The 23,398-nt window shown below is 48.9% G+C and overlaps 1 protein-coding gene across 1 annotated transcript in view; it reads right to left on the bottom strand.

Annotated features, from left to right (window-relative positions):
• Nucleotides 1–10,032: 10,032 nt before the first annotated feature.
• Nucleotides 10,033–23,398, bottom strand: part of HUNK (hormonally up-regulated Neu-associated kinase) — a 112,840-nt gene continuing 99,474 nt past the window's right edge. The window contains exons 9-11 of the mRNA XM_060149432.1: nt 21,816–21,863; nt 16,425–16,605; nt 10,033–13,365 (exon numbers count right to left, since the gene is read on the bottom strand). Coding sequence (XP_060005415.1) covers nt 12,707–13,365; nt 16,425–16,605; nt 21,816–21,863 — 888 coding nt within the window. The 3' untranslated portion in view covers nt 10,033–12,706. The remainder of the gene's footprint in view (nt 13,366–16,424; nt 16,606–21,815; nt 21,864–23,398) is intronic.

Raw genomic sequence — 23,398 nt, 5'->3', positions numbered from 1 at the left:
AGAGAGAGAGAGAGAGAGAGAGAGAGATTTATCATGAGGAATTGGGGACTGAGAAATCCCACAGTCTGCCCTCTGCAAGCTGGAGACCCAGGAAAGCTGGTGATATAATTTAGTCCAAGTCCAAAGACATGAAAACCAGGGGAGCATCTAGTATAAACCCCAGTTCAAAGGCCAGAGATGAGATGAGATATCCCAGCTCCAGCAGTGAGGCAGGAATAAAAGGGGAGAATCTCTCTTTCCTCTGTTTCCTGTTCTATTCAGGCCCCCAATGGATTGGATGATGCCCACGGAGGACCATCTGCTTTACTGAGTCCACCCATTCACATGCGACTCTCTTCTGGAAACAGCCTCACTGACACACTCAAAATTATGTTGAATATGGGCACTCCATGGCCAGACAAGTTGACATGTAAAATTCATCATCGTAGACAAGACAAACATTTTTGACTCTTTGCACCAGGAATATCAGTCCATCCACTGCAGTGGATTTCTGTGTATCCAAAATGGTGGCCCGTGAGACTTGTGGAAGTCAAAGACTGATCTTAAAAGGGACTTGCTATAACCCGCCTTTGCCTGACGGCTGCAGGATTTCCCACACCAAGCAGACAGCTCTGCGCCAGGGGGTTGAAGAGGATGTGCACGTTGCTTCATGTCTGAGTAAAAATGATGGCAGTTTTAAGAGCAAAGAGCCTCCAATTTTGTATAAAATAAAACAATGGGTAAGCTAGACATCTGACTTTTTTTTCAAAAGAAAGCATTGGGAGAAAAAGCCAAGAACATATGGCAAAGAAGAGAGTTCTTGATTGTCATGGAAGGCTTAAGAAAGGAAGGAGCTGGTTCAGCGATGGAGAACGGGGAGTTGCCTTCTCACTCAAAAGAGCAGTGGAAATGCTGAAATATCGGCACACTGGACAATTAATTGTGAGCATGATGGCTGAAGTGTTACAGTCAGATGGAAGAGGACTTGAACACTAGAGAGATTTCTGTGAAAACTTGCCAAGAATTTTAATTCATGAAGTTAAAGCTAAAAAGCCTTGGCATTTGCTCTGATTTTTCAAGGGGGGTTTGAAGAAATGAACAAGCACAGGTTTTTGAGAAAAATAGTAACTAATCATGGAACGTGATGTTTCTATTATGATCCAGAAGCTAAGTTTCAACATTTATGGTGGAAAACTTCAACATCCCTAAGACTTAAGAAAAACACCCCCTTCAAAAGCAAAAGGGAAGGAAGTGTTCATTTGTTTCTTTTGCAACAGTGACATTGTTCATGCTTAATTCATCCCACAAAAGCCAATAGTTGATCAGATTTTTCTAATGCATGAACACAGAAGTCATTGAGAAATGTTAAATACTTAAAAAAAAAAAAAGACTGGCTGTGATTTGCTTCTCAACCATGCCATTGCTTTGGTTCACCACTTACTTTCTGTCACATAGTTTTTGATGAATGAGATTATTTAACTCACTTGATTACCAATCTATGTCACCAGATAAGATTCCAAATGATGTTTAGTTATTAAAATATTTTTAAAATCCACTCACAAAGGAATTGGACTTGGCACTGTTGATGGCACTCAAAAGAACATAATGAATCAGGGCTCCTTGGGAAAATGGCTGCTTCTAGGACAGAGGCAGGGAATACAAGATGAGCCTGGAGCATCTTAGAATGCCAGAAAGTAAGGGAGTGTTAAAAAAAACAGAAGAGAGGAAGCATGTCAAAGGGATGCAGAAACCAACCTGAAAGGGTTCTCAATGCCCAAAACTGGAACAATTTGTGCAACAAAATAAATAATGTATATTGGATTATAACCTAAAGTATAAACTTATAAACCACGAGTCCATACTGATATTAATAAGTGACTGAATAAACAAATGGGCAAAAATAGACATATCTTTCTTAAAGAAGAATTTCAAATAATGTATGTAATACTCCCTTTTCCCAGAGGTAGAGCTTGATTTCCCCTCTTCTCACTTAGTCACTGGCTTCCAAAAACTAGAAAAAGGGAAAAACAGGAACTTGACAACGGAGAAACCTGACAACTCTACCTTTACCAAATGATTGAGGTTCATATCATCATGTTGCCATGTGGCTCCCAGGTACGCCCTGATACAATTGAGAAGGTTGAGAAGGGTACTTCTTCTCCATGGAATTCCTTACAAAGACCCATACTCTGGTCTAATCATGAGGAAACCAATAGAAAAACCCAGATTAGGAGACATTCTACAGGACACCTGGCCAGTATTCCTTGAGACCCGCAAGGTCATGAAAAACAACAAAAGATTGAGAAACTGCCACAGGCCAGAGGAGACTGGGGAGTCATGACAGTTAAATGCAATGTGGTGTCCTGGATTGGATCATGGGATAGAAATTGTCCTATTAATGGGAAAACTGATGAGACCCAAATGAAGTCTGGAGATTAGTTAATAGTAATGCACAAATGTCAGTTTCTTAGTTGTGACAAATATACTCTAATAAAGTAAGATGTTAACAATGGGGGAAACTGGGTAAGGAATATCCAGGTAAGGGGAACTCTCTGTACTATCTTTGTAATTTTTCTGTAAATCTAACATTTTTCCAAAATAAAAAGTCAATTAAAAAAAAGAATATTTTGAATTCCAAGAGAAATACTAAAACAGAATTCCACAAAAGCATTCTGAAAATTGGCAGCAATGCTAGAACACGAGTTCACTATCACAAGGGGCTGAATTCAACTGTTTTTGTTTTATGTCAGTGAGGAATCTCTCCCTAGAGAGTGGGACAACTTGTTCATAGCTCCTTAATGCAGATCAAGGCTGAGGACGCAGGCTACTCGACTCTGGTACTCTGTACAACAGCACAGCAAATTGCCACAAGATAGCTTACACACCTATAGCACTTGCTTTGTATCAGACACTTCTAAGTGTCTTGCATATATTAACTATTTAATCCTCATTTAACTTATTATCCCAAATTCTTATTTTGCAGATGGTTCTGGATTTGATGTGTCTTCCACTGCCCCATGCTAAGTGGCATGAGAGGAGAGTGGATTTCATACCTCCATGTGGAGATCATACTAGCCGTTGGTAGCCCTTCATCTTTGGAGGGTGGAACTAACAGGATTTGTGAATGGACTAGAGGTGGGAGGTGAGGGGACAATGTGGTCCAGGATGATGCTCAGGTTGGGGCTTGGGCAAGGAGGCATCTGTGATGCCCTTCACTACAAGAGGGAGACCAGGAGAATTTGGTCTGAAGAATGAGATAATTTGTTTTGGATACACTGAGTTGAATGTGGTCCTTCTCTGGGGCTTGATAAACATGCCTGAAACTCAGAGAATATTCTGATGTGAAGATAGAGTTTTAGGACAAACAGTATGCTGATCCATGGATTTTGTGGAGAATCGAGACTTCATAAACCCCTGGACACAGCATTCCCACAATTCAGCATCCCCCCTCCCCTCCAGGGTTGTCTCTCTGTGAAAGTCTATGTCAGGAGGTGACCAGATTATCAACTTGGTCCCAGTGTCTGCCTTCCTTGGGGTGGACCTGCAAATCACTCCACATGGTCAGATGTGGTTTCCTCTCCTCCCCGCCTCTGAGCATCCCAAAGTTTCCACCCAAAGCATCACTTCCTAACATACTCAATTCTGAACATCTCGAGACTTCACAGAGTTGACTCCCCCGTGGTTCCCAAGGCCCTGTGTCAGGTCCAGACTTGCCAGGCCTCTGGCCCTGGTAACAGCAGAAGATGGTGACGCATCCATCCACCACCCACCCATCCATCCATCAGCCACTCACCCATCCACCCACCCATCCATCCACCACCTACCCATCCATTCATCATCCACTCACCCATCCACCCACCCATCCACCCACCCATCCATCCACCACCTACCCACCCATCCATCAGCCACTCACCCATCCACCCACCCATCCATCCACCACCCACCCATCCATCCATCAGCCACTCACCCATCCACCCACCCATCCATCCACCACCCACCCATCCATCCATCAGCCACTCACCCATCCACCCACCCATCCATCCACCACCCACCCATCCATCCATCAGCCACTCACCCATCCACCCACCCATCCATCCACCACCCACCCATCCATCCATCAGCCACTCACCCATCCACCCACCCATCCATCCACCACCTATCCATCCATTCATCATCCACCCACCCATCCATCCACCCATCCATCCACCACCCCCCATCCATCCATCAGCCACTCACCCATCCACCCACCCATCCATCCACCACCCACCCATCCCTCCATCAGCCACTAACCCACCCACCCACCCATCCATCCATCAGCCACTCACCCATCTACCCACCCATCCATCCACCACCCACCCATCCATCCATCAGCCACTCACCCATCCACCCACTCATCCACCTACTATGCACCCACCCATCCATCCCTGTGTTGGATGTACTCATGGAGGACCATGAGTACCCAGAGAAGGGCAAGACAAACCATGCTTGGGAAGGTGGAGAGAGCAGTTACACATACCCTCTTCCTTCAAATACTCCTCACAAATCAATTTCCTTCTTTCTATTATCCACCCTCTCTGTGGCCCAAAATTTGCAAGATGGAATGAGTAGACCCCAGACATCGTGACACTCCTAAGCATCCCCAGCCCCTCCTTTAATCCTGGGCTCTTCACGCAGGGTGGTGGAAAGAGAACTGACCATGGAGGCAGATGTTGCCAATGACAAGTTTGAGTTCCTCATGCCTTATTTCTCCATTCTGGCCTCAAATGCATCATCTGTAAATGAGGGAGGTTGACCCTGACTCTGCCTCTTAAAATTATCCCCTGAAATATCCAAAGCAGAGAGGACAATCAGGGGTGGATTCACAATATGCACACTAATTTTGCATCTGAATACATGACATATGTTAGTTTTAAGTAAAAAAACAAAAAAATTGTTTTAATTAGCAGTGAGTTATAAAAGCTCTGCTCCAAGAAGCTGCTTCGTGCTTATCTTGAGAACCCATGTTTCCTGTCGCTCTTTGTGGAATGCCCCAAACTCCTGGGGGGGACTAAGCCCAGGAACTAGGTGACCCCAAGGTCCTTGTGATTCTGTGACTTGGGCCCAAAGGCTCTGAAAGTGAGAATGGCTCACGTAATTGAAGTGGCCATGGTGGGAAGGGCTCTGAATGGGCTCTCTGGGGCTCTCTGACTCAGATGGCACGATTCATCTTTCAGTGGAGGGGATGCTGGTCCAGCCAGTGGCCACACCATGTCATTCATGTTTGAGTAATGGTCATGATTCATCGACAAGACATCATGCAGCTACACATCTGCTCTAGATTTAGACTTTTTCCCTCAAATGTTGACTAAGCTCTCTCTTTTTATGAGCAAGCAAGAGCCCATTTTGGAGAGGCCATTCACAAAGAGAATGGGGAACGGCTTGAATGGAATGTGATTTGAGCACCAGGGCCATGCTCTTCTGTGTGGATGAAGCAGGATGAATCCGAGAATGGGGACTAATAGTGGCACCGGCAGACCGGTGACCAGGACGTTCTCCTGGAGTGTCGCCGCGCCTGTGGATGGAACCACCGCTGGAAGTCTACCAAAAGCAATAAGGAAGGAGCTCTCTTTTTCTTCTTGTCAGGTGGTGGGACATTTTGAACATCTGTGGTCTGTGACTGCATTAGTGCTGGTTGTGTGAACTGGGCAAAGCTACCTCAACTTACTTGTAAAATAGAGACAATCTGACCACTCCACAGGGTTCTTGTGAGGATTAAAGCGGGAGGCCTGAGGGCCAAAGTCTCTGTGGCCTGTTTTGGTCTGCCCACCAGATATTTTTAAAGGGTTGTAGAAAAACAAAAACAAAACACAAAGAAGAATATACCACAGACTGCACGATAATCCGCTAAGCATAAAGTATTTTCTATCTGGCCCTTTACAGAAAAGTCTGTGGGTCTCTGGATTGAAGGAAGAAATATACTTGAAAACAACTGGCTCATGGGTCTAGCATATCGGGGACACTTGGAAAAGGTGGAATTTCACTCCAAAAAAAAGGACAACTTTCTGGGAGTAATTTAGTTGCAAGAAAAGGGTAAACGAGATTCAACATATGGGACAAAATCTGTAGGATTTGTAGAATATATAAATATTACTATTTGGCCTCCCCACCGTGTTAGTCTCCTGGGGCTGCCATAATAAAATACCACAGACCATGCGGCTTAAACAACCGATATCTATTTCCTCACAGTTCTGGAGGCCAGTAATCCAAGATCCAGGTGTCAGCATGTTGGCTTTCTCCCGAGGCCTCTCTCCTTGGCTGGCAGACGCTGCCTTCTCATTGTGTTTTCACATGGTCTTTTTCCTCTGTCTGGTGTCCCCTCTGTGTATCCAAATTTCCTCTTCTTATAAGGACACCAGTCAGATTGAATTAGGGTCCACCCTAATGGTGGCCTTTTTAAAACTCACCTCTTTAAAGGCCCTATATCCAAACACAGCCACATTCTGAGGTACGGGGGGTTAGGCCTTCAATATATGAATTTTTGAGGGCATACAATTCAGCTTATAACACTCTTCTTAAATTAAAGGAAGTATCTATAATTAACAATGCTTATCCCTTTATGTAGAACAAATAGTCCTTACACGTGAAGAGGGGCCATAACTGTGGAACAATGGGAAAGGCCAACCCAATTTTAGGGAACCTTTAAGAGAGAGGCATCTGTACTTCCCCTGTGGCAGAAACATTCACTGCACCCAAAATATCCATATGGTCCCACACATTTCTCAGCCTCTTGCTCACAGGCAGGGCCATAGGACTAGTTCCAGCTCTCACGAAGCTCTCAAGGGCCAGGGGAAGCCCTCCAGCTCGCCCTTCTTGGCTGTAGCAGCTAGAGAAGCTTCATTTTGAGTGGACAGAACTGGAAGCTGGAAGCAGCCTGGATCCCTGAGTCACCACATGGAGGACAGCTACTCTGGAGTCAGCCAAAGTGCATAAATGTTTGTGTAAGTAAGAAATAAAGCTTTATTGCACAAATCCCAGAGATTTGGGGGTGAATTTCTCAGAGCAAAGCCTGATCTATCTAACACACTGGCTGTCAGAGAAGAGTACACTGGTGAAGGATCACAGAAGGCACTACGCTCCTTTCAGACCTGCCGTGAATTCACTACCTAACCTTGGACAAGAAGCCTTAGTCCTGACACAGGCTTGCACTCTGCCCTTTGTTAGCTGGCTGTGGTAACACGGCCTAGAAAAAATAAATTTTGTTATTCCTGAGGGTTTATATATAATATTAGCCAAAGACTTTCCTTTCAAAATAGCTATGGGGGGACTTCCCTGGTGGCACAGTGGTTAAGAATCCGCCAGCCAATGCAGGGGACATGGGTTCAATCCCTGGTCCGGGAAGATCCCACATGCCACGGAGCAACTAAGCCCGTGCGCCACAACTACTGAGCCTGCGCTCTAGAGCCCGCGAGCCACAACTACTGAAGCCCACGCACCTAGATCCCGTGCTCCGCAGCAGGAGAAGCCACCGCAATGAGAAGCCCTCGCACCGCAACGAAGAGTAGCCCCCGCTCGCCACAACTAGTGAAAGCCCGCATGCAGCAACGAAGACCCAATGCAGCCAAAAATAAATAAATAAAGTAAATAAATGATTAACAAAACAGCTATGGGCCATCTTCTGAACAAGGAATATGTTGTGTAACTAACTCAGGCCCTTAAATTGGATCCATTTATTAAATAAAAATGAAGCGTCCTGGCATTGTCCACTCTGTGATATGTCACTGGTTAGTCCGAGTTTGCTGCACATTAGTCTACTCTACACTCCCAGAGCTCATGCCCCCAAAGACCTCCTTATCCGCACACCAGCTCAAACGTGGATATACATGTAGAAGGAAATTGCAAAGGCTGAGATGCTTCCCGCCCTTTCCCACCCCCAGGCCCCTTGGAGCCACAGACATCAGCTCTCAGAGATAAGTGTGTGTCCTGAAAACAGGTCCACAGAAACGAAGTGCAAATACAGACGCCATTTGTGTTTGGAACCAGGTGTCTGAAAAGCACCCTTGACCAAAAAAAAAAAAAAAAAAAAAAACCTGCCACAAATAGTACACTCATTTACCACTCAGGAAATATGCTCCTTTCATTGAAAAGTGATGACATTAAATTGAACCAGTACTGCTCTGCATTATTCTAACTGTGCCTGTAACACCTCGAGGGTCTTACAAAGAAAACAAATACAAAAATCGAGAGGCTTCCAGACCCCCTAAAAATATCAGTCTCACATTCTTTCTGAACTGGTCTCACGTTATGACATGGCTATATAGAAAGTATTTTATTGACTTAATCTAGTAAAACCCAGTAGCCTTTTAACAGCTAACATAGATAACGAGGCTATCCAGGGTCGCTGCTTACTTGGGAGATCTGTTGAGAATGAAAGAGTTTTTGTCCGGCTTCAAGAGTTGCCATACTGAGTGAAGTAAGAGAAAGAGAAATATGGTATGATATCACTTATATGTGGAATCTAAAATAAAATGACAAAATGAACTTATTTACAAAGCAGAAACAGACTCACAGATTTAGAGAACGAACTTACGGCTACTGGGGGGAAAGGGAGGGGAGAGCGTTAGGGAGTTTGGGGTTGACATGTACACACTGCTGTATTTAAAATAGATAACTAACGAGGACCTCCTGTATAGCACAGGGAACTCTGCTTAATATTATGTAACTACCTAAATGGGAAAAGAATTTGAAATACAATAGATACATGTATATGTATAACTGAATCACTTTGCTGTACACCTGAAACACAACATCGTTAATCAAATGTACTCCTGTATAAAATAAAGTTAAAAAAAAAAAGAGTTGATGGTAGACGGAAGGCGTGTGATGCTCAGGAGCTCTATAACTGAATCACTTTGCTGTACACCTGAAACACAACATCGTTAATCAAATGTACTCCTGTATAAAACAAAGAGTTTAAAAAAAAAAAGAGTTGATGGTAGACGGAAAGCGTGTGATGCTCAGGATCTCTATAACTGAATCACTTTGCTGTACACCTGAAACACAACATCGTTAATCAACTGTACTCCCATATAAAATAAAGAGTTTAAAAAAAAAAAGAGTTGATGGTAGACAGAAAGCGTGTGATGCTCAGGATCTCAAGAGGCTGCACAATTTTGAGAACAACTTAAAACAGCAAAGACCTGGCCCACGTGGAAACCCCAAAGATACATGCTGTAAGCACAGCCCGATCTGCTGTTGACTTTCCCCTCTGCCCACGGTGGCCATGCTGATTTCTCTGTGTTCTTTGAGGAAGGTGCCCTGCCCCCCAGACCCACTCAGGGACCCTGGAGAGTCCTTAAACCATTTGGGGTCCCAGTTTTCTCTTCTTCAAAAAAGCTTGGGTTGAACCCCATGATCTCAGGTCCCTTCTGTTCTACATTGTTCTGATTCCTAAAAGAAAACATCATCATCAAAACTAGACACACATTCTTGCCTCCCCCATCCCCACCCCATCAAACTTCAGAGCGAGCTTTGCATAGTGGAAACTGTGGGCCTCTCACTTTCTACCATGCTACACCATACAGGGGAGCCACACTGCAAGGGGGACACAGGGCTTAAGCAAGTCTGTAGATACGAAAAATGTTTTGTGAACAGTTATGAAAGAAGTCAGAACTGGGCCAATCCGAACACCCCGTCTGGACCCCCCTTCCATTCTACTCACCACTCCTCTTCCCCCAACCCTCAAACAAGGACAAAAGCTAGAGGTAATGTGCACAGATGGCATTCTTCATGTGCCATTTTCAGAGTCTACAAGGAAGATCCTGATACGCCCGCCCCCAAAACAGAAAAATGCTGATTCGTCTTGAACTGCCATCTGCCGGACATCAGGCAGATAGATGTTGGCAGACACCCTGTGGCAAGTGAAACGAAGCCGAAAATGCCCTCAGATACCCACACCTTGATCCCCTCTTGTATCCTGTCAGTTCCTGGGCCAAGAACTTTACGTAGAAGATGATACCACTATTTTGCAACGTGCTCTTAGTTTTAAGCTATATTAGCCAATAAATGAAGCAGCCATAGTGAGGGAAAAGTGTATTTCACAGTCGTTATAAAAGTACATATATTTAATAATGGTGACACAAATACAGTCCTTACTTATGACCAGATGGTACAACGAAAGCCGACTTTTCCTCCCGGATGTCACACGAAGATAGTTGTCACTTCCGGCAGTAACTATAGGCTGACTCAGCTCACAGGTGCAGACTACTACTGAGAGACAGTCATGGGTCAAAGAGACAACACGCTTTGTACCTACCAAAGGGATAATCAAGGTCTCCATATAAATATAATAAAATAATAAAGAATTAACATTTCTTCTCTCACTCGATTCCATAGATTTGTCAGGTGCTCACACACACAAAATACAGTTTCCCCCCTTCCTCACTCCCCCCTCACCTCTCACTGGGTTTGGAAGAAACCTGAGTTCACAGTTCAAGTTGCCAGTGGCGATGCATTTGGTCAGTTGTAGGAGAGCCTGCAGCTGCTCTGGAAGCATACGAGGATCGGGGAACACGTCCCAGCAAGCTAACAGCGACACAGAAATGCTCATGTTCTCGAGGCAAGTAAAACACAAGAGAGAGACATAAAGAGCGAGACCAAGTTCACAGGCACGTAGCCTGCAAGCCTGCAGAGTCGGCACTTGCAGCTGGAAACCATCTTCAAAAAGGCTTCTTCGGCGATCAAAAACCAAACACTTCATGTCAAATGGAGAGAGGGACTTTTTCAGATGCTTTTCTTCTCTCGACTTAAAAAGCTCTATTTTCAACGGAAAGTTCTGCAACCCAGTCTGCAGCCATCCAAAGGAGTGCCACCGACAGCGGGGAGCCTGGCTTACTCCCTAGCCCTAGGGCTGGGGCGAGCCCATCAAGGGGGAAGCAGCAGCCCCAGGTCTTGTCAAGGTCAGCCAAGACGGGCCACGGCAGTGGCTTCTGGGGACAGCCAGGTATCCACTGTCTCCTTGCTCAGAGATGTTTGGGGCGGAAGAAGGTCACCAGTGCTGAATGAGAAGAAATGAAGGACCATCCCCACTCCTCTCTGGCATAGGCTGGCTGCCGGTGGAAGGGAAGGCAGGCTTTGCAAATGCTCAAAGGCTGTGGCCTCTGTTCGGGATCAGCGGGCTGGGAGGACTAGCCCTGGGGTGGCCACATTAGTGGTTTCTGGCCGCACCTGCACCAGCCAACAGTTGAAGACTCCAGGCTGCAGTGTAACCTGTCCCCGAACTGACCTCTATCCAACCTGTGCTGATTCTTCTTCTTTTGCCAGTTCTGCTCACCACCCAGTGGTCCCCGCCAAGTGCCAGGGCCCAGACCCCAGTGGAGACAGCCCCCGGTGGGCTCCAAGCTACGCACGGTCAGACAACGCTGGGGTCCGCAGAACACGTACAGAGGGACGGCACAGACACAGACCCAGAGATGCATCTTTGGTTCCATCCTTGGCGAAAGGTGTGAAAACAGAACGTGGACTCAAAGCCTGCGTGAGGAACGCTGCTGTCCTCAAAGAAGATACGATACTGTATTTTGAACGTGATGCCCTCCAGACGAGCCTCTCACAGCCCACGGCAAACTGGCTGAATTCTAAATCACGCCCGTTTCCTCGGCAGCTTGAAAACCGCATTGCACAGAGCTAATGGCGCCTTCCGAGTACCTCCATATCCAACCTCAATTCTCTTCTCTCTTTCCAACTATGTGTTACACTTTCCAGCAGGATCAGGGTTCTGTTGATCCGATGGGAAGAACACACGGCCGGCTATGATCTCGCCCCTGCTGCAGGCCAGCGTAGGCCACCAGCCACTCAAAACATCACCCGGGTGAGCTCTGATGCCCTCCACGCTTATCCTCCCGTGAGAACAGGAGTTTGGTGAAATCAATTCTCATCTCTCCATCCAGGTTTTTAAAAATTATGTTGTTTCGGTCTAATGACATCACATAAAGAAAAATCATCTTCGGAGAAGAGAATTCAACCATTAGCAAGTTTCAACCAAAAGAGAAAAGAAATCTGTCAAGACCTCGCTCGGCAAATGAGTGTCCCCATCGGCCCTTTCCTTTCATTGGCGTCCCCACCGTTCGGATCGGTCTTTGACCAGATGCCCCTTTTTGCTCAGAGGGGACGGTGCTGGTTTCGGAGGTTCCTGCCTGTCCTCCCCAGGGGTTCATGGGACTGGGCGCTCCAGGTCGCCAACTCTTGCCACCCCTGCAGGGATCCACCTCTATGAAAAGAGGAGAAACCGTGCCTGGGTGAACCAGTTTGTGACGCCGCCATCTGACTGCTGAAAAGAGAACGGTCCGTTGAGAGGCGCACACAGAGCACGAAGTGGAGAAACAGCTCAGAAGGGTCTGTCATCTGAGTGGCGCAGAGCCCGATGCTGGCTTCTCACCCCCAGCGCAGTTGAGGGAGGTGGGTGGAGGGTTCGTGAGTGGGTGGGAGGAAGGAGGCCGTGCGTGACTGGAGCTGGATGCACGGGCAGGCAACCCTCCTGGGGGATCCCAGCATCTCCAGGGGGCCCTACTCGGGACTGGGCTGTATGGGCTCTTGGGTCGGTGGGTTTCAGCTGTGGGGACATCGCATGTCGGGAGGAGGTGAGACCGTGAAGGATGCTCTGTGAGAGGCCTTTGAGTCTTCATGCCCTGACAGATGTATGGAGCTGCTCCATTGCTTTCCTTAGAAATGCCAAGAACCCCACTGCTGGCCCAGGTTAACACTGGCCTTTGACCCCGTCAGCCACGTCGAAGGAGAGGCTCACGGGGGCCAGGGGCTGCAGCGGGGGCATGCTGGCCTCCAGGGGCCTGTCTGCGGAGGGCTGCAGGCTCTGATGCCGCTTCCTCAACATCTGTCCGATGCCCATCATGGGGAACCTGCCTCGGCTTTTCACACAGTTCGGGCTCCCCAGGGGCTGTGTGGTGCTGTTGCCGGGCCCCGGGGCTGGGGGACACATGCCCTCCTCTTTGGGGGGGCTGTTCTTATCTTCGTGGGCAAAGGAGACCAGAGTGGGGTGCAAAGGGGTTTGGAGAGGTGACGGGCTTCCGGGCAGCAGGACGGGAGAGAGCGTCCGCTCACCGGGATTCCCTCGAGCCAGGCCTCCAGGGGAGCTCAGAATCCTATAGTGATGGGACGGGGACAGCAGTTCCGTCTGGTCATCACGATCCACAGACTCAAAGGAGCGCACCATATCCAGCATCGGGGGGTCTTCCTTGGCAGGGATGCCAGCGCTCCCAGGCCCCTGCTGAGGGGCCTCTGGTTTCTTGACAATCCTGGGTGTCCTGGGGGGTGGCACAGGGATGAACTCCATGGAGGAGGAAGCCACACAATTGGAGTCCGAGGTTTTGCGAAAAATATTGCGGCAGCCGAAGGAATCTGCACACCAAGAAAGCAAAGGAAACATGAAGACGGCCGCACAAACAGTGCCAATGGCCCACTCCCGCCTGCTCTGACCTCCAGTTCCACTGAGACAGTGTGTTATCCAGGGAGGTCAGATGGAACCATGAAGTGAATGTGCTCAGCATCCCATCCTCCCCATGGGGAATCAGATGGTCTTCCTAGAATGGAGGAGACAGAAGGCTGGTGATGGGAGGCCTCCTGGATTCTGATTTGCCTCATGGCTCCAGCTTAACATCTGTTCTCCTTTCGGTTGCTTAAAATTCCGGACCCTGCCGAAGAGCCTTTGAATGACAAGGTCCACGGCTCTACAGAACGACCACAAAAGTGGGGAAGCACGTGGATACCAGCTCTCTGAGGACTTGCAAATTTGGTCCTCAGATAATCAAAGCTGGAAGGAGGGTTTCCCTCATGACTTTTTAAAAAAAAATTATGGTAAAAATTACATAACATGAATTTTAAAGTGTTTATTTATTACTTAACCACTTTTAAGTGTACAGTTCAGTAGTGTTCAGTACATCCACACTGCTGTGAAATAGAACACTTCACCTTGCAAATCTAACAGTGGTTGCCAGGGGCAACCGGTCTATGAATCTGACTACTCTACGTCCCTTGTATAAGTGGAATACACAGTAATACACAGTATTTGTCCTTTTGTGAGCGCCTTGTTTCACTGAGCACGCTGTCCGCAAGGTTCCTCCGTGTCAGCATAGCACGGGTCAGAACTCCCTTCCTTTTTAAGGCTCCCTCGTGTTTTTTGGTCTCACCGGAGCCTCGCCTAATTCTGAACAGGGGTGAAACACCCTTCCTCTGTATATTTAAGGCAACCAGCTGACCCCCACGGTTTCCATTTCAAGTTGGCACAGACTAGAATCCAGGTTTGCAGACTCTGCCAGAAAAGAAAGGGAAAACCTCCACGAGTTTGGAGGTGAGGGAAGTAAAGCCAAGTTCCTGTGGAACAGGCCCCGTCTTAGCTGCCTTTTCCTACCATCATATTTTATAGGCCCCGTCGGGGCTCAGAGGCAGGAGCAAGCTGCCGCCCCCGGCAGTGATTTCGGGCACAGCCCAGGGCACTGGGAATCCTCTTCACCTTACACAAATAAATACAGTTCCTGAAATAAACCTCCTCCTCGGGCCAGCACAGATGCCCGAGATTCACTGGCAGAGAGAAGGAAAATTTCATCGATGGCTAACGTCTCCAGTGTTCCAGCTGGCATGTGAGGTCCCTGTCCCTCCGAGATGGCTGCGTGCTCCTAACTTGTAGCCCGGCTTCTCCCTCCGTGCCGTCCTGCTTCCTTCACTTCCCCAGAGGTGCAAATCCTGGGAGGACGCCCCTCACACTGGCCCTACTGATCCCCAGCTCAGAGTCAGCCCCGGGGCATAGAGCCTGACACTGCATTGTCCCTGCAAGAAGGGCACAGTCACCAGCCCCGACCCTCGAGCGTGACTGCCGGCTCGTCTTCATCCCATCCTGCCCGGCAGGCAGTAGGCTACACTGGTCAGGAGAGAAAGTTCTAGAGCCAGGCTGCATGGTTGGAAATCTGGGTGCCGTCACTCACCAGCTCTCTGACTTTGGACAACTCTCTGGGCTATTTCCTCATCTCTAGAAATGGGGGCGAGAATGATTTCACTGGGTTGAGGTAAGAGTTGAAACAGTGCCTACCACACAGTGAGCGGTCAGTGCTAGCAATTATATAGGCTCCGGGGTGCTTCTCAGCAACAGGCTCTCAAATCCCAGGAAAATGCAAAGAAACAGAGGACAGTTGGTCCAGAAAAGTATCAAGGAACGCACTCCATCTCTGGGGCTGCAAAGTTACCCCCAAATATGCAGCCCTGACCTAGACTTTCCTTGGGGAATCCACAAGACGCCACTGCCGAGGGTCCTAATAGGATTTGCTGCCTGTTCCCAAGCCAGAAAGGAGGATCCCCCCAGGAGGGACAAGCACAGTCCCTCCAGTGGGGTCCCTGCCTTCCTGAAACCTGCAGAATGAAACTGAACTAAATGGAGGTGTTCTTCTCTGGGTGAGAACCGGTCTCAGAACCAAATGCACCGCGCTGCTTGGTGCTGTTTGAATCTCTCTGATAATTTCCTGCTTGCCCAGGGAACCACTGGTTGATCTCAGACAGTCAGGGCCCTCCTGGAACCTCAGTCTCTTCATATTTCAAACAGAGAGATCGAAGACCGGACTCCACAATCTCTCCCATCCGCCGTCTGTAAGGAGAACCTCTCCCCTACCCCACAGTTGGCCTCAGGATGCTCCCCGGCTCCCTGTGCCCGCCTCCCGGCTCTCAGTGTGTGTTAAGCTCCCTTCTGCATCGCTGGATGCTTGCCCCAGAGGAAGGAGACCCGTATCGATCAGTTATCTCACGTGCTGGATGATGAACGAGGCAGAGTAGCCCACACGCGTATCTCATTCGAGCCACCCGATAGCTCTGGTGGGTAGATTTCCTCACAAGTGAGGGAACCAATCAAGATCCTCAGAGGGGAAGGAACTTGGGCCGCAACCAACTATAGAGCTGGGTTTGAGCACCCTACCTCCACCCCAAAGCCCACATCACTGCCTCTCAGGGTGCACTTTTCTGGTGAAGGCTCCCACAAGAGCACGCCCCCATCACGGCTCCCGCACCAAGATCTCTGCCCCTCCAGTACTGAACACCCATTCCTGGCTCCATGATACCATGCACCCCAAGCTCTGCTCCCGCAATGCCACGCACCCTATCTGCTCCTGCAAAACCATTCCTCTGATCTCTGCTCCTTCATCCTGATCTCTACTCCCGTAATACCTTACACCCTGATCTCTGCTCCCACAATCCCGTGCACCCCATCTCTGCTTTCTCAAATCCTGCCCACACCGGTGGACAACACCAGGCAGTCTGGACTTGCTTATTCTCAGGTTGCCATGCACGCATTAATCCTGCTTTCCCACGGGCACGAGAGGTGTGTCTGTCCCAGGGGCCTACACAGCCACCAGCATGGGGTACACAGTGGCCACGCAGCTGAACACAAATGGCCTGGAGAGCCCCCCGAGCCGACCCACCTTTGTCGGGGAAGCCAGGCTTGGCGGCCTTCCGGTCCTTCAGCAGGGCCCTGGTGCTCTGAATCTGCGTGATGAGCGAGGCTGAGGGCTGTTTGTGCGATGGCAGGCTCTTATCCAACTTCTTGGAAAACGGCCGATGAAGAAAATCCCCTCTTTTCTCTTGTTCTTTGGGCTTTTTATCCTTCCAATCAGAAGCAACATAGGTACTCAGACACACAAAAGAATACACAATGGAGTCGCTCTCTGAAGAGTTATCGAATAGAGTTAAGAAACGCCAGTTTTCCAAAACGCTAGGCTCTCAGCTATGTGTTGAACAATGGAAGCGCTGAGGCCCAGCGGATGCTCCAGGGAACCTCCCTCCCTCCGCCTGGGCCACAGCAGCCTTCGGTGGTCCCCAGGTCCCTGCCTTATGCCGTTTTGATGTGTTCCAACAAGGGCAAGGTCATCCCTGGGCAGTCCATTATTCTAGAACAAGCTGAACAAACAGGCAAAGCAGATGAGGACTCCCGGAAACCTGCTGCCTTATTTATAGCAGAGCCCTACGATTCTGCCCACAGTAGTGGTTTTGCAAAGGCAGTTCTACAAAGGCAACGCAACTGCTTCCTCAGTGCTTGTGTGTTCAGTCAAGCCAGGAGGTGGACGAGCAGCCCACGGAGCCCTGAGCCCGTCTAGGTGAGCTTCTGACCCCTTTACCCGCTCTGGGCACGCGGGCTCTTACTTGCGTACTTAAATTGGCACGATTCAACCACTTGTGCTGTCAGTCTTGCCTTTATTTAACTCAATTATAATCCCTCTGCTAGGAGTGAATTTGACTGTTTTATATATCTTCCACCCCACAGCCTCGGGCATGAAGCCAGGCACAGAGAGAAAGCTTAATAAATAGTTATTGAAATATTAAAAAGCAAAAACAAAAAAGCCAGTGGAAACGGAACTGAATTAAAATTAATTGGGTTCAAGCTTCTGGGAAGGGTGATGCTGCTAAGAGGAAGCTTTTTTCTGGCCCTAAAGATTATGTTTGATGTTTACTGTTAAACAGAGGCAACTGAAACCGGACCTCACCACAAGGGAGGGGGGGAAAAAGAGACCGATTTTCACATTTCTTGCCTTAAAACCTTAAGAGCATTTGCAATTCAAGAGAGCTCATCTATTTTTCATTGATGTTGTTGAAAAGCTTCTCAAGGAAACATCCCCTTGCACTCAGGTAGCCCTTTCTAATGAGGATTTTCAGAGCCTTTACGAACTGGGGTTCATTATGTCCAGGTTTTGAGTGGGAAAGAACGACTGGGAAGAGCTGGAAAGTGGGGATGCCCAGCACCGCCTTGAGCGTCACCATGAGGACAATAGCTCCCCGGGGCTTACGCCTTGTCACCTGGGGAAGAGTGAAGTGGGATGAAAGCAGAGGTGAAACTTCTGCAAACACCCTCCCCAGCTTCTGGACAGCCACTGCCACCTTTACTGAGGATGCCTGGAATGCAAGACACTATTCTAAGAGCACGACCCATGATGAGGCAAATACTGTTATCCCCTCTTGCAGAGGAGCCTGCAGTGGTGAAGAATTCACCCAGAATATACCCAGACAAAACTATAATTCAAAAAGAGACATGCACCCCTATGTTCATAGCAGCACTATTCACAATAGCCAAGACATGGAGACGACCTAAATATCCGACAGAGGAATGGCTAAAGAAGATGTGGTACATATATGCAACGGAATACTACTCAGCCATAAAAAAGAACAAATCGTGCCATTTGCACCTAGAGATGATCATACTAAGTGAAGTGAGTCAGAAAGAGAAAGACAGATAGCATGTGATATCACTTATATGTGGAATCTAAAATACGGCACAAATGAACCTCCCTACGAAACAGAAACAGACTCACGGACATAGAGATCAGACCGGTGGTTGCCAAGGCGGGGGTGGGAGGTGGGGAGGGAGAGGGATGGCCTGAGATTTGGGGCTGGCAGGTGCAAACTGTTACATTTAGAACGGGTAAACAACAAGGTCCTACTGTATAGGACACAAAAATAGATTCAATATCCTGTGATACACCATAATGGAAAAGAATATAAAACAAGAATGTCTGCATGTGTGTAACTGAGTCACATTGCTGTAAGGCAGAGACTGGCGCAACATCGTAAATCAACTATACTTCAATTAAAAAAAAAAAGAAAAAAGAATTCATCCAGGAGCCGGACGGCAACCCAGTTTTTCACAGTCCTCCGTGAAAGTCGGTGTTCTTAACCCTTGACTCCACACTGCCCTCCAGAAGCCCGGGGCAGGGCCAGGCGTTTCCAGTGGCATAGAGAAAGGCTGGGCACAGCGACTGCAGGACCAGGGACCACACTGTAGTCCCAGGGCTCCGGGTCGGCATCTGGAATGCTACAGAGGAGGCCGTGGGCAGGACACTACGGAGGGGGGAAGGGGGCATCTGCTCCAGACCAAGGCTAAACACAATTCTCCACTGCCCCCCTCTCCCCATTTCTATCAAACACTAACAGGCCCCCGTCTCTATGGCAAAGGAGAGTGAGCTTTCACGCTCCCCAGCCTCCCCCAAGCATCGAAGGGCCTGTCCTGCAAAGTCTGGCAGAATTCCATCCTTTTGCTCTGTTCTATCTCTGTTTTTATGAGAAAACTCATAAGTTCTACCTGATAACACCTTAAAAAGGAAAAAAGAAATCAAACACGCTTTCGTGATACATTGTAAAACAAGAGTATTTGGAAGAAAAAACAAAACTGGAATCCCCCCTCCCCCCGCCCCCCGGCCCCTTTTTAAGGATTTTTTTAAGAATGATGAGCACGCCTTCCTCTGGGCTGCCCTGCGTTCCCTACACTCAGACGGCTTCCTGCCGACAGCTTCCTGGGTCCGGCTCAGCCCTTATTCTAACTCTCCGTGGGTTCTCAAAGCTAAAGGTTCCAGGTGCAAACTTTCGGGGGGCCAATATCACCACCCAGATAGAGTTCATCGGGATAACCCGCTGGGTCAGTCAGTCCCGGTGGAAGGGTCACCAGCCCCCAGGAAACAAGTTTGTTTACAAGCAGCCATCCTCATGCCTTCCAAACACAGGTTACAAATGCAACTGATCATCCAATTCTACCTTTTCATTTGCATGGCCTATTTTCTCCAAAAGAGATTTCCCAGGGAGCAGGACGCTAAATTGCCTTATGTAACAGAAACAGATCTTCAGGAGGACTAATTACGCTCCCCCTTTGACATGCCTGCACCCATTCCCGCGCACCCCACCCAGCAACGCTGGCTGCCTTCGGGTCTCTTTGGTTTCCCTTTGATTCTCACGGGAGGGCGGTGCGCCCCTCCCCCGCGTGCGCCTAAGGTTGGGCCATGGAGCTGAAGCTTCAGGGGTCTTCTCTGCCCCCTCATGCTCGGTCCGCACCCCCAAGGCAGATCCAAGAGGAGGCCACAAGCAAACCCCGCACAAAACAGCTTCTTGTTTTCTTTCAACCATGTTCCAACCACCACACATGTGCGTGGACATTTACAAAGCTGGACACTTTGAAAATGTGACCCCTTAAAGGAGTATCTACCCAAGACTCTTTGGATGTCGTGGATTGTTTGATGGAGGAGAGGGAGAAACCAGTGAGTGAGGATCCACTGGGCTACGGGAGGGAGGTGTCTGCAGGCTCGGCAGCCGGGCCGGGGGGTATGGGGGAGCCAGTCCTCAGCTTCTGAGATCTGAGCTCCAGGGCGCGGGTCCCCTTAGACTCTTCCCTGCGACTCCAGGCTCCTGGCTCCAAGGAGCCGCAGCCCTCCCCCTGCCTTTCCCGTTTTGCTCCTGAAGGTACGGCCAGGTGACCTTCAGCAAGTCATTTCCCCTTGAGGGACGGGCCTCCCCATCTGTAACCAAAAGGGTGGGTCCTTCCTAAGCTCTTCGGTTATATACATGAACCCCACATCTCGCCTGCTTCACTGTCTGAAAGGCAAAGGCATTCATTCAACAAGGACAGACGCGGCCACGCCTCCTGGGCCCACCCCCTCAGCCCCGCACCCCCGAGGCTGCAGGAGGAAGTGCTGCCCTGCGGGGCCACCTGCCCCTCACGCGGTGCAGAACTGACCACAGGGTGTCAGTGATGGCACAGCGGAGGGGCCAGGGGACTGCGGGCGAGTTACAGCTGTCCTCTTTGAGGAGCCTTCAAGTCCGCTCAGCATGGGCTTTCTGGAGCCTGGTGTCCCCTTGATGATGAGACAACCTCACCTGGCTGTTTGGAACGTCAGAACCAGCTGCGGATCGTGGACACCTGGGACGGCCCAGGGGCCCAGGTGTTGTCTGCTGGATGATTTTGGCTCCTTGCGGCCCATCCCATAAGTGAAAGCCACAGAGGCCTGATTTTGCCATAGGAAACAACCAACTGAGTTGAGAAAAAAGAGGGCTTGGTTCATAAATTAGGCCACTGAGCCGGGAAGCCCTGGACTGTTGTAAACCCCACTTCTTTTTTTTTTTTTTAATAGAGGATGATGTTGAATAAGTAATTAATTAATCTATTTATTTATTTATTTTTGGCTGTGTTGGGTCTTCGTTTCTGTGCGAGGGCTTTCTCTAGTTGCGGCAAGCGGGGGCCACTCTTCATCGCGGTGCGCGGGCCTCTCACCATCACAGCCTCTCTTGTTGCGGAGCACAGGCTCCAGACACACAGGCTCAGTAATTGTGGCTCACGGGCCTAGTTGCTCCGCGGTATGTGGGATCTTCATAGACCAGGGCTCGAACCTGTGTCCCCTGCATTGGCAGTCAGATTCTCAACCACTGCGCCAAACCCCACTCTTTACAGGTAGAAACACGAACGCATAGCCAAGCGTGTAGTTTTAGCAAGACAATAAAAAAAATGGTCAACTACGCATAGACAGCACTGATCTGATCTGAGGGATTCTGACAAATCCACTTACAACAGGATTCTGCATGGTGGAATTCAGGACAGGATGGAGGCGTGCAAGGTCCAGAGCCCTGGGCAGAGATCTGCCAACCTTCAGGGTCATAGGTGATGGTTACTTTCATGTGTCAAGTTGGCTAGGCCAGGGTACCCCATGTCTAGTCAAACACCAGTCTAGATGCTACGGTGAAGGTATATGGTAGACGTAACTGACATTTAAATTGGTAGGTTTTGAGTAAGGCAGATTAGCCTCTACAGTCTGGGTGGGCCTCGTGTAATCAGTTAAAGGTCTTAAGAGAAAAAGACTGAGGTGTCCTGAGGAAGAAGGGATTCTGCCTCCAGGAGACATGGGGATGAAGCTGAAACATCAGCCCTTCCCTGGGTGTCCAAGCATCACACACATACACATACACACACACACACACACACACACACACACACACACACACACTATTGGTTCTGTTTCTCTGGAGAACTCTGAGTAATCCAACATAACCCCCCAGGTTCTTACCTGCACAGCGTGAAATTCGAGGTCTCTTGTCCAGGTGCCCAGGGAGGCCTGTAAAAAGCAGCATTTTTCAACAATTCAAGAAGCTTCACTTGCTGTTTATTTCCTAAGCTCTACCCCCTCCCACTTGCAGCTCCGGTTGAGGATTCTCCGTTTCAAAGTTTATAGACAAGAAGCCAAACTGTCGTGGAAGCAGGCAGCAGATGTCCTAACGCCTGCCCTGGATAGATTTTCTAGGCAACATTTTTATTAAAGTCTAGGACACATAACACAAGGGTGCTCTGATGATGAGTAAGGGGTTCAATATGTTGCCTCAAACAGCAAAACCACATCGCAATGGCACCCTGATCGGGACACAGAACCCAGGTGGCACCTGGAAGTCCCTTATTCCCAGCATCCTCTCCCTGTCCCCAAAGGTAACCACTGTTCTGATTGCTAACAATTCAGCTTGACCTGATTCCATACTTGATTTTAAAAATTTGTACACGGGCTTCCCTGGTGGCGCAGTGGTTGAGAGTCCGCCTGCCGATGCAGGGGACACGGGTTCGTGCCCTGGTCCGGGAAGATCCCACATGCCGCGGAGCGGCTGGGCCCGTGAGCCGTGGCCGCTGAGCCTGCGCGTCCGGAGCCTGTGCTCCGCAGCGGGAGAGGCCACAGCGGTGAGAGGCCCGCGTACGGCAAAAAAAAAGAAAAAAAAAAATTTGTACAGATTTTAAAATGACACAAAGAAAAATCATTGTAATATTTTACCTTTAAACTTACAGTCCCCGTTATGGGTTTAATTTTATTCCCCCCAAATTGATATGTTGGAGTCCTAACCCCCAGACCTCAGAATGTGGCCTTACTTGAAGACAGGGTCAGGACAGGCCCATCACATCCTCTTTGAAGCTTGGGGGAGGGGGGAGTATGAAAGTCTGCTCTCCTTTGCCTTTGAGAAGAAGGAGTGTTGGTGTTACCTTGACAGAGGTAAGCAAGTTAAGATGAGGTCATCAGGGTGCGTTCTAGTGCAATGTCACTGGTATTCTAATAGAAAGGGGGAAATTGGTCACACGCACACACACGCACACACACACACACACAGAACGCCATGTGAAGATGAAAGCGGAGATCGGGGTGATGCTGTTACAAGCCAAAGAATGCCAGAGATTGCCAGGAGCCACCAGAAGCTAGGAGGCATGAAGGATTCTCCCTCACAACCCTCGGAGGGAACCAGTCCTGCAGACACCTCGACCTTGGGTTTCTGGCCTCCAGAACTGGGAGACAACACACTTCTCTTGTTTAAGCCGCTCAGTGTGTGGGACTTGGTTATGGCGGCCCTAGCAAACGAATACAGTCCCTCCACACCCCTGCACAACTTTTCTTCCAAAACTGCAATGTTACTTTGACGCTCCAGAGAAGCCCTCCAGTCCTAACTTACATTTTGCTACAAATTAGCATTATTCTTCAAGACTAAACAAACTTGGCTCCTGGCTCTCCACAGCTTTAATAAGCCAGTTTAGAAATGATGACTGCTCTGCCACGACCCCCATGGTCCCCCAGGGCCTCTGTCTTAGGAAAAGGAATCTCTGGGGCACATGCCTAAGGTG

The sequence above is a fragment of the Lagenorhynchus albirostris genome, chromosome 5, assembly GCF_949774975.1.
Source record: "Lagenorhynchus albirostris chromosome 5, mLagAlb1.1, whole genome shotgun sequence".
In the NCBI taxonomy this organism is placed as follows: Eukaryota; Metazoa; Chordata; class Mammalia; order Artiodactyla; family Delphinidae; genus Lagenorhynchus; species Lagenorhynchus albirostris.
The sequence above is the reverse complement of the archived record's forward strand: the minus strand, read 5'-3'. Positions and strand labels throughout refer to the sequence as shown.